This window comes from Elephantulus edwardii, unplaced genomic scaffold (assembly GCF_000299155.1).
Source record: "Elephantulus edwardii isolate Elephantulus edwardi_28Jun2011 unplaced genomic scaffold, EleEdw1.0 scaffold00109, whole genome shotgun sequence".
NCBI lineage: Eukaryota > Metazoa > Chordata > Mammalia > Macroscelidea > Macroscelididae > Elephantulus > Elephantulus edwardii.
In genome coordinates this window covers 6,361,703-6,372,098 of record NW_006399859.1, presented here as the reverse complement: position 1 = coordinate 6,372,098, position 10,396 = coordinate 6,361,703, and the positions used below count along the sequence as shown (strand labels likewise).

The following is a 10,396-nucleotide window of genomic DNA, read 5'->3' as shown; positions in this document are numbered from 1 at the left end:
AAGGAACTCATGCAATATTATTCAAAATGGGTGACCCTGGAGGACATTATGCTGAGTGAAGTATCTCAGTCACAAAAGGACAAATACTGCATGGTGTCACTGTTGTAAAACAGGACTAACCTCGGGGTTGGGGGGAGACTGAGAAAGGTGGGTTCAATAATGTATACTGCATTGAAACAGATGAGGGAGAATTAGGTATTTTTGTCATGACAGGAGTCCAGAGCCAAGGCTGCATAGTGGAGTGGCCCTGGGAGGAGGGATTGTAAAACAACAAAAGAAGTTTTCTTCTACTTTTCAAAGAGGGTAGTGTACTAGGGGGGAGGGTTGGGAGGGGAGAAAAGTGCAACAATGAATTAATGGAAATCCAAAGTCTGTAAATTTTCATTGAAATTAATAATAAATTTTTTAAAATATGTGCATATTTTAAAAAAATTCATTCAGGTCTCAGGTAGGAAGGATCTTCAAAGCTCCATGACTCTATTTTTCTATTATTTTCTACATATTGCTGTTGAAAACAAACAATTCTTGGCTCTCCTGTCCCTAAGATACTCTTCCCCAAAGACTGGACAGCAGTCATGGCAGCCTTCCCATGACATTTTGCACTCACACATTCCAGAGGCAAACTCAGGAGAGGCTAACACAGTTTATTAACCAAACAATTGACAGCTCCGAGTTAACCAGCTGCCCCCGTAAAGATTATAGCCAAAAAACACTGTGGAACAGTTCTACAAGGAAACACTAGGGACCACCATGAACTTGAACTGACTAGACAGCAGTGGGACCTGGCTTGGTCGCAATAGCTCAGTGCGCTTAATTCAGAGAGTTTTATGATATTCTCTCATTGCACATATTTGTTCTAGTGAATTTTCTGCTTGGTTTCTCCAAGTAGACATAGCAGAGATTCTAGGTATGGTTCTCCTGCCGTGTACTATTACCCCTCTCATCGTGTCCCATAACTGGAGACCGATGAAAGAAGAATCTGTCCAGCCCTCCTTTCTGCTCTTAAAAGGAAAGCTCAAAAATACATGTGCTTTGAGGTGTGGTGTCTATTAGCTTTGAGACTTGCAAGCTTTAGACAGGAGCTCAAAGGGACTTAGTTTCTGGCGCACATGCAGTATGCCCCAGCGGGAACCAGCAATTCAGGTGACCGTAAAGTTAGTTCCATCACTCTCCACTATCCTGCAGCCCTGGTACTGCTATCCCATGCTCTGCCTCCCTTCTCCTGCAGTCCGCAGTCACTCCTGTCTCATCTCCTCTGGCACTGACTGGACATCCCTTGACCTGGTGGCTGCCAGTGCCGGGCAAGCTGGTCCTGGGTCCCAGGTTGCACAATATGGGAAAAGGACCTGTGGATAGGGAAACACACAAACATAGGTGTCACGTAAATTTTCTGGAAAGAATGCCCTGGGGAAGGGTTACTCTGGAACCCTGCTTGACTTTTCTCCTCTCCCTGACCCCAGTGGGGTAGGCTCAGTATAAATAAATACCAGCAGCCTCTCCCCAGTAAACAGGACTTACGTTCAGCTCTGCTCCCCTGGAAATCAGGTGAGTCAACCTACTCTGGTTGGGGCTTTAAAAACAAGAGCAACAAACTTACTGTGCATTGTGTCTTTATCGGTAAGATTTGTAAGTTTCATTTTAAAATGTTTTCTTGTTTTGTTTTCCTGTCTGAGTTCTGTGCTAAGCACAGCTGAACATGATGCCCAAGTCTTCGGATTAATTGCAGGATACCTGACAGAATGGGGATTTGATCATAACTACCCTCTCCCTCTACCAGTACCACCTTGGCTTCCTCTTATACAATCTTGGGGTTCAGGGCTGACAGGTCGAGAATGAGGGCTATGGCCTACAGTGAGGTGAAGTTTCCTAGGGTGATTCCTAGGTACTAATGAGAACAAATGGTAAGAAACAACAAGGCTATCTTTCAGATTGCAGAGTGGCATCTGTCGGTCTTGTCCTTGTCTCCCTGACCCTCTGTTTTCATCGCAGGAGAGATGAAGCTTTTCACAGGCCTCATGATCTGCTCCTTGGTCCTGGGAGTCAGCAGTCAGAACTGGTTGACCTTCATCCCAGAGGCTGTTCAAGGTAAGACCAGTGGAGGAAAGGGGGCTTGGCACCCACCTGGTGCTAGAACTATACCTGAGAGCTGCCCAGTGTCTAGGGTGTGCTGGGTGCCTGACGAGCTCTTCTTTCAACAGGTTGGAATTCACAGGGATTTGCCTCAGTTACTCAGAAAAGAACTGTGATAATTTCAACAGAATGTATTACAAATACTTAAGTTATCTATTATTACTTCCCCTTTCTTTCCCTAAGTTCCTCCTTCCTTCCTTTGCTCTTTTAGTTGCCTGGCTGGATAAGGTAGGGGGCGCCTCAGCCCAGCTCTTCCTGATGGTCACTACGTCCAGTCACTCTCTTCCTGGTTTGGCTTGATTCCTTTCCCTTTTCAGTCTTTTAACTGCCCTGCAAGGGGAATTAATGTCTATCAAGCCTCCAGTAGTAATTAAGCACTTCCAATTTAGGTGGCCAACAGTCCTAATGTGCTGGGCCTAAGGAATTTCCCATGACAGGTTACTTTTACTGCTAACTCTAACAGTTGATCACCCTACTCAAACCTGAAAACAAGCTGGTAAAATAGGCATCTTTTCTTGTTTTGAACACAAAGAAGGTGAGACTTAGAGAGCCGATTGCTCAGAACCATTCCACTTGTCAGTAGTTAATGGGGGAAATTTTAATGTCAGATACAAAAGTTCTCCTGGGTATATGCGTGTGATTTGGCTGTTCCTAAAGACTGTGACTGATTCAAGTGATGCTTTTTCTAATCACCTGCTATGCATCTGAGACCTGGACAATGAATAAATAGAAAATAGAAAAAAATATTAACAATAGAAAGAAAAATTGATGCCTTTGAGTTTTGGTGTTGGAGAAAACTACGTAATGATTTTGGGCTACCAAAAGAACCAACAGATGTTATCTTAGAGGAAGTGCAGTCAGAATGCTCATTGGAGGCTAGGATGGTGAAGCTTCATCTCACATACTTTGGGCCTATTGTTGGAAAGTGTGCTTGGAAAGGTAGAAGGTCAGTGAAAGGAAGACCCTCAGCAGGATGGATTGATACAGTGACAGCAGCAATGGGCCCAAGTATGACAGAGATGATGAAGATGCCAGAGAACAGGACACGGTTCAGGTCTGTTGTTCACAGGAAGCTGAGTCACATGCAACTCGATGGCACCTAATAATAATGAACAACAAGGCATCATGGTCTACTTATGTTCTGGAATCAACTGGAGGTGATTTCTGAGACCCTCAGAAAATAGTTATTGACCCAGACCCAGAGTCTAACGTGGTTGGTCTGTGGTCTAATGTACATGTGGTCTGGATGTTGTAAACGGAATTTTCTCCCCGGGGGATTACAGCAAAGCCTGAGAACCACTGCTACAAGCTACTCCAAGCAATGCACCTTTTTAGGACTATTTTCAGGGGGGTAGAATCTATGTCCCTAACAAAGTAGAAGAATTTAGATTCCATTTACCTGCATTCCGTTTGTAAGTACACACTTTTTTAAAACATTAGGGCAAAAACTCTATATGCATCTGCAGACTTTGTCAGAATCAACATCACCACCACACTCAAGACAGCCCCATGCAGCTCATCATATGAAGCTTCACTGTGCAGGCATGCTCTCACTCGTGAGCTAGGGTTGGCATACGAGAGGAAGACCCACAAGAAGATGGATTGACACAGTTACTGGAATAATGGGCTCAGGCGTGTCGGAGATGGTAAGGATGGCACAGGATAAGGCAAGGCTCAGATCTGCTATTCATAAGGTCATTATGAGTTGTGGTTGACTTGATAGCACATAGTCTCTAGGGAAGTCTATTACTAAGCTAAGGGCCAGCTGTATCTGGTAGTTCAAATCCACCAGTGATTCGAAAGGAGAAAGACTGGTAGTCTCCTTCCTTAGTATTTACAGCCTCAGAGACCCAATAAAAGATCACTATGATTAGGAACTGACTCAATGATAGTGAGTGAGCTTGTGAGCGTGGTCAGTCTCAGTGTCAAAACTTCAGGGGCAGGACTACTGCCATCTAGTGGACAAAGGCTACTACATATGCTACAAGGCAGCCACCAAGCCAACAAACTATTGATGTGACTCAATAGTTCAATTTAAAAATAATATGCTATTTTCCTTCTTTAAGTGTATCATTTAAAGCCTGTAATAATATGGAGCACAAAGCATCACATCAGTTGGACAACTAAATGCAAGTGCTCTACATCTAAATGCCCCAACCATAATCACCTTCAAGCCGACAACTGGGATTAAGGAATGTCCTCATCCTATGTTTAAGGATGCTGTAACCACAAGTTGAAGGGTTGTCCACACAATATCCCTTTTGCCATTTCCTTTCCCTTCCAGGCACCTGGGATATGCTTAGAGCCTATTACGACATGCGAGAAGCCAACTACATAGGTGCAGACAAATACTTTCATGCTCGAGGGAACTATGATGCTGCACCAAGGGGACCTGGGGGCGCCTGGGCTGCCGAAGTGTTGAGGTAATGAAGAACCCAGAGGTGGACCAAGAACCGCGGAGATTTTTATAGAGTTGGGAGGGAAAACACCCTGGAGAAAGTTCCTATTGTCCCCTATGGCCTACTATTCCCCCCATGATTACTGTGGGGTATGAGTGACCAAGAGTCAGACCATCACTGGTGAGAAGGGTGATTCCTGCTCCTCATCCAGCCTAAGGGTGGCCAGCCAAGGCTGAGCAGGACTCTGACCAAACAGGGTAACTTGCCCCTCTCTCCCTGTCTCCTCTCAGAGTCGTCCTTTGAAGGAAGGAAAGAGCTGTGAAGTTGGGGCTGCTGCACATGAGCCTGATGATTAATCCCTTCCCTTCTTTCCTTCACTGCAGCGACTTCAGAGAGAATACTATGGGAAGAGTCACAGACTTCTTTAAGCATGGAGAGAGCGGTCATGGAGCAGAAGACTCGAAAGCTGACCAGGAGGCTAATAAATGGGGGCGGAGCGGCAAAGACCCCAATCACTTCAGACCTGCTGGGCTACCTGACAAGTACTGAGAGTTCTTCAGACTTGTTCTCAGATACCCACCTGTGAGATCCTCGGGGATCAGACAGCTTTCAAATTCTGTTACTGTTGGAAAGTAGTAAAAGGCATACAGGAGATGCTCAATAAATTGAAATATGGTGTATCTTTGTGGAGCAGTTTGGTACTAAACGAGGGGGATCAAAGAGCACCAACCCAATGGAGGCTTGTCTTTGTGTCTGAACTTGTGAGGTCAAACCACCTCCTAACTAGTCTATTTACCACTTTCAACCTTGTAATTAAGATGGCATAAGATTTATCATCCAGTTAGGTAACTTTCAAGATTGAAGAAGAGTTTTAATTAACCCCAACAACCACTACTGTCTGTTAGTTTGAATGTTGCTTTGATACTAGAAATGTTTCAAATACTTGAAGGCTCGCCCGCCCGTAGATAAACTTCCAAATTAAGGCAGATTAAGGAGAAAGTCCAGGAAATCTACTTCCAAAAATTAGCCAATGAAAATGTTATAGGTGACACTGGGACATTGATATGATGCGAGAAAGTGAGCTCCCTAGGTTAACAACAGTCCTCCATCACTTTGACCTGTGAGACTTAGGGTCACCATGAGTCAGACAACTAACAACTAGAATGAACTAGGCTTGTCCTGAGCACAAGAGGACCTGCGTCATCATCTTAGCTCTCTGCTCAGCACTCAGCATGGTATTTATAAGCCATGATCACATCAAGTTCCTCCCTTGCTCTTTCGGCACATCAGATGCGGGGCAACCATCCACCTTCATCTGCTACCACACTTTCCCAAGCTCACAACTCGTCAGTCAAGTGGCCTTCATAAATGCTTCATAGTGGACGGGGCAGTTCTAATTTGCCAAAGTAAAGAACTTGCCATTCATCTGAAAATAGTTTACAGGATCTACCTGTCACCACCTTTAGGACCACTTCAGCTTTCAAACCACATCACACTCTCCTCAGAATTCCCAGACAATGTATGAGCAATAACAGGATACGAGGCCTTGGCCATTTCTATCAAATGCAAGACACCCCTAAGGGGCAATCTTGGTTACTGGATCCCCACTGAGCTTGGTGAGACTTTGTCAAATATGAATCACATTCTGAATGAAAGCTTTGCCTTTCTAAGCCTGCTGCTTCCCATATAGCCTAGCTGACATACCCTCTCAGAATCTGTATTTTAACAAGATCCTCTATGCTCGTTTGAGAAGTACAGTCTAGAACTATATGGATTAGATGAATGACTAAAGGGAAGCATTTAAGTTGAGCCAAGTCAGGGATGACTACAAAATTCTGAGCTTAGATTGGGGCAGTAACAAATCTCACAGACAAGAAGAAACGACTGACCTCAACCTTACCACTCTCGGTTCCCTAAAAACTGGCATCTACAAATCTGATGGCTGATGCAAACTGTTGAGGCACTCGTCTACTCACAGAAGGCTAGATGTTTGGTCCACACACAGGAAAGAGGTTCCACAGAGAAAGATCTTGTGGTCCAACTCTAAAAACTGGCCACTGAAAACCCTATGGAGCAGTTCTCCTGACCCACCTGGAAGGTCAAAGCCTAATGATGGTAACTGGTGATGGAGTGGGGCAGGCTGGGTCACTACAATGACTTTAAATATTACCTGCTCACTATGTGACAGGCTCTGCGCTCTGCACTTTATGGCCTCATTTAATTTTATGTGTACATGTAGCCACTGTGCAAGATGCTTTACATTCATTATTTAATACTTTATCCACACTTAGTGAGCGCTATTATGCCCCATCACAAAGAAGGAAATGGAAGGTTAAAGAAACCAAGTAAAATTTTTTCTTTAACGCTTTTTAGAAAAAGAGCAGATATTCCAACCGAGGCAGTCCGCCCTAGAACCAAAGTTGTCTGTCACTATATATACACCATTGAACAGATCTGGGGCTAATATAAACCTTAAATAGACATTCACCAAAGAAATTCAAACGGCAAATAGCACATGAAAAATATGCCCAACATCACTCACTAGTCATTAGGAAAATGCAAATCAAAGCCATGAGACACCACTTCCTATCCCATAGAATGGTTATGATTAAAAACATGGGAAGCAACAGGCGCAGGCAAGGATACAGAGAACCTGAAGTCCTCATCCCTCACTGGTACCAAAACCAAAATTACTCTGTCATTAATTCTGATTCACAGTGCTCCTACAGGACACAGCAGAATAGCTAGCTGCACAGGATTCCCAAGTCTGTATTTACGGAAGGAGCTTGTATCTTTCTCCTGCGGATCAGCTTGTTGCTGTTGTTCTTAGGTGCTGCCAAATATGACTCATAACCCCAAGAACAGCAGCTCTGAATCCTGCCCTATTCTGTGTCTCTTGTCATTTCTGGTATTTGAGCCCACCACTGCAGTCAATGTGCCATTTCATCACTGACCCTCCACTTTCCCAAGCATGATGTGTCTTTCCAAGGAACATGCTCACAAATGCCTAGCAAGTGACTGCAATAAACCAGGGCTTGAATTAGGCATGCCTTAGTCTTCAAACGGACATCAGTACTCCTCAATAATTTGGAGATGTTCCTGACTACAGACTTTCCTAGCAATCCTCAATTGTCAAAAGAGTACAGAGAAATTTCCATCATGAGGGGTTGTACTTGACTCGATAGCACCTAACAACAATGTGCTCAAAATATGTGATGAAGAACTGCCATCTTTGTTTCCAAGGAGCACTCTAGTTGCAATTCCTCCATAACAAGAGCTCTCTTTTTTGGCAGTTCCTGGGATACTCAGTACTCCTTTCCAACACAATTCAAATGTATCAATCTCTCTCCTGTTATCCTTATTTCTTATCCAGCTCTCAGCAGAGTGACTGTTTGAATCAGCCTGAAACAGGCACACTTTAGTCTTTAAACTGACATCATTGTTCCTCGGTACTTTAGAGAGATCCCTGACAGTAGATTTTCACAATGCAATTCATCTGCTGATCTCTTGACTGCTGGTACCAAGAGTGCTGATTGTGAAAATGAAATAGTTAACAATTTGAATCTTTTCTCTATCATTATCATATTACCTATTGGCCCAGTGGTGAGGACTACTGTCTCCTTGATATTAAGAAGTAGCCCATATTGAAGGCTGTAGTCTCTGATCTTCTGCAGCCGGCATTTCAAGTTCTTCTAACTTTCAGCAATAAGGCTATGTCATTTGCATAATGCAGATTGTCGATGACTCTTCCTCTGATCCTGATGGCACAATCAAGTCACCAACCAATGGCCAACCATAAGATGCTAAGCAACATGATTATTAACTGTACCAGCAGTGCTCTTCTTCATCACACTGCTGACAGAAATGTAAAACGGGACAAGCACAGAAGAAAACCATCTGGCAGTTCCTCAAAAGGCTAAATGGAGACTTACATCTATCAATGTCTTCCTAGGTAAAATACTCAAAAGAATTACCAGAACATAGAGAGATAGTGCTACACTGCAGCACTATCCACAATAAACAAAAGTGGAGACTGTGTGAATATTTGGGAACAGAGGAACACATAAAATGTGGTATATGCAAACAATGGAATATTATTTATCCATAAAAAGAAATGAAGTCCTGATACATGTTACAATAAGAAGAAACTTTGAAAACATTGAGTGATACAAGTTTCAAAGGACAAATAATGTATAATCCCAATTATAAGAATTATCTCAAATAGACACTTGTCCAGGGGGCTAAGTTTAGTAGTGGTTCCAGGATGTGGTTAGATGGGAGGGGAAAAGGAAGGCACAATGGTTAGGGCACACTGATGGTCTCTGAAAGGTGACAGAAAAATTCAGGAAAGGTTAATAGTGATAGGGGACCAATATGAAGATGTAATTAACGTCACCAAACATACCCATGTATTGTAAAATTGGTAGAAAAAGAGGACAGGTGAGGCAACTATGAATTACAATCTATTTCTAGAATGTTTACACAAGTGTCAGATATAAATGATTTTTAAAACACTGCTCAATATCCAAGTAAATTGTATTGAAACATTTTAAATTTAGTCTTTTTTTCCTTTCTCTGCCTCGGGAAATTAAGTCTCGATGACACTATTTTAATAACAGACACACACAACTTAACGATGGACATTTCTCTATACCCTTCTGGTAAATGAGGATTGCTAGAAAAGCTTGGGGAGGTCTGTGAGGAGATGAGTGCACACTCACGCTAGTTCAGGCTGTCTGTTAGGAGTTTCCCTGTGTTAGTCTTTGGGACAGTCAGTGTGTAAAGACTGAAGCTGACAGGCAGTGAAAAGAGGATCTCACTCTCCCATTTACTGCAGATGCAACACATACCGGTACAGCCAAAACTGAGTGGACACCAGAGAAAAGGTTTTCCAGTTTCTAAAATTCTTGGCTTTGTGAAGTCTCCTTTCCCTAAATAATCTCTTCAGTCCATCTGGTTATGTAATACTCATATGGCATGTGTAGCATTTCCTGGCCTTCAATTCTCTGTATAGTTTTGTCTCCAATACTGTGCTTATTCCATATTGCTTATCCCACACAAATCTGCAAAGTGCTCCAAAAAACCTCCTCAAATTCAAATTCTGTTTGAAATATGAAATGATTAATCAGTTTTCACATTTCTCTTTATCTATTTAGCTACTGGAATTAAAGGATACACATTCTTCCTGAAACTTTTATTAGTACTCAGCTTTTATTATGGCTTTCGAAAAATAATCCTTGAAAGTGCATGATTAGTTAGGGAAATTTGTTTAGGGTAGATAAAACATTTCCAGTAATAAATTAGTCAGTTATTTATACCTTCATGGTAGAAAATGTCAAATAAATACTGGGAAAATATATTTTTTAAGGTGAGCTCAGTTTAGGTCTAAAGCATTTCATCTAAATTTATAATTTTAATCTTTAGTATTTCATCCACTTTATGTGTTGATTCTATTGTAACAAGTCCTAGTCCAGTAATTTCTATATTGTCCCAGAAATGAATCAAAAGAAATCCAACTCTAGTCAATAATATAATCTGTTTTCATATGACCAGGGCTAGAAGCTGCCCTACATAGGCACCACAGAGGATAATACTTTCCCAATCCAGTGGCAAGGAGTAAATAATACTGTAGTTCAAAATAAGCAGTATCCAGGTGGTACTTCATTTCCACAAACAAGGACTGACTCCTTTCAGAATAGAACTTTGGTCACAGAGCCACAAATGATGTGGGTATAGACACTTTAACAACAGCAAACAAGGAGGCAGGCTTATCAGGTGGTGTTTTTCCTTCAATAAAAAATACATTAAGGATGTTCATTCCATTTTCTCAAAATGTCTCGACACTCATTGTACCAAATCCTCTTCCA

General features: G+C 42.3%; 1 protein-coding gene across 1 annotated transcript; it reads left to right on the top strand.

Moving 5' to 3' along the window:
- Positions 1–1,994: 1,994 nt before the first annotated feature.
- On the top strand, positions 1,995–5,078 carry LOC102872053 (serum amyloid A-2 protein-like). Its single transcript, XM_006892029.1, has 3 exons — positions 1,995–2,085; positions 4,415–4,553; positions 4,913–5,078. Exons 1-3 carry the CDS (start codon positions 1,995–1,997, stop codon positions 5,076–5,078), a joined length of 396 nt encoding a protein of 131 aa, XP_006892091.1.
- Positions 5,079–10,396: the final 5,318 nt, after the last annotated feature.

Coding starts and splice junctions, on each gene's coding strand:
- LOC102872053 (XM_006892029.1), top strand. CDS start 1,995: ATGAAGCTTTTCACAGGCCTCATGATCTGCTCCTTGGTCCTGGGAGTC. Junction 2,086..4,414: donor CATCCCAGAGGCTGTTCAAG/GTAAGACCAGTG, acceptor TTTCCCTTCCAG/GCACCTGGGATATGCTTAGA. Junction 4,554..4,912: donor TGGGCTGCCGAAGTGTTGAG/GTAATGAAGAAC, acceptor CCTTCACTGCAG/CGACTTCAGAGAGAATACTA.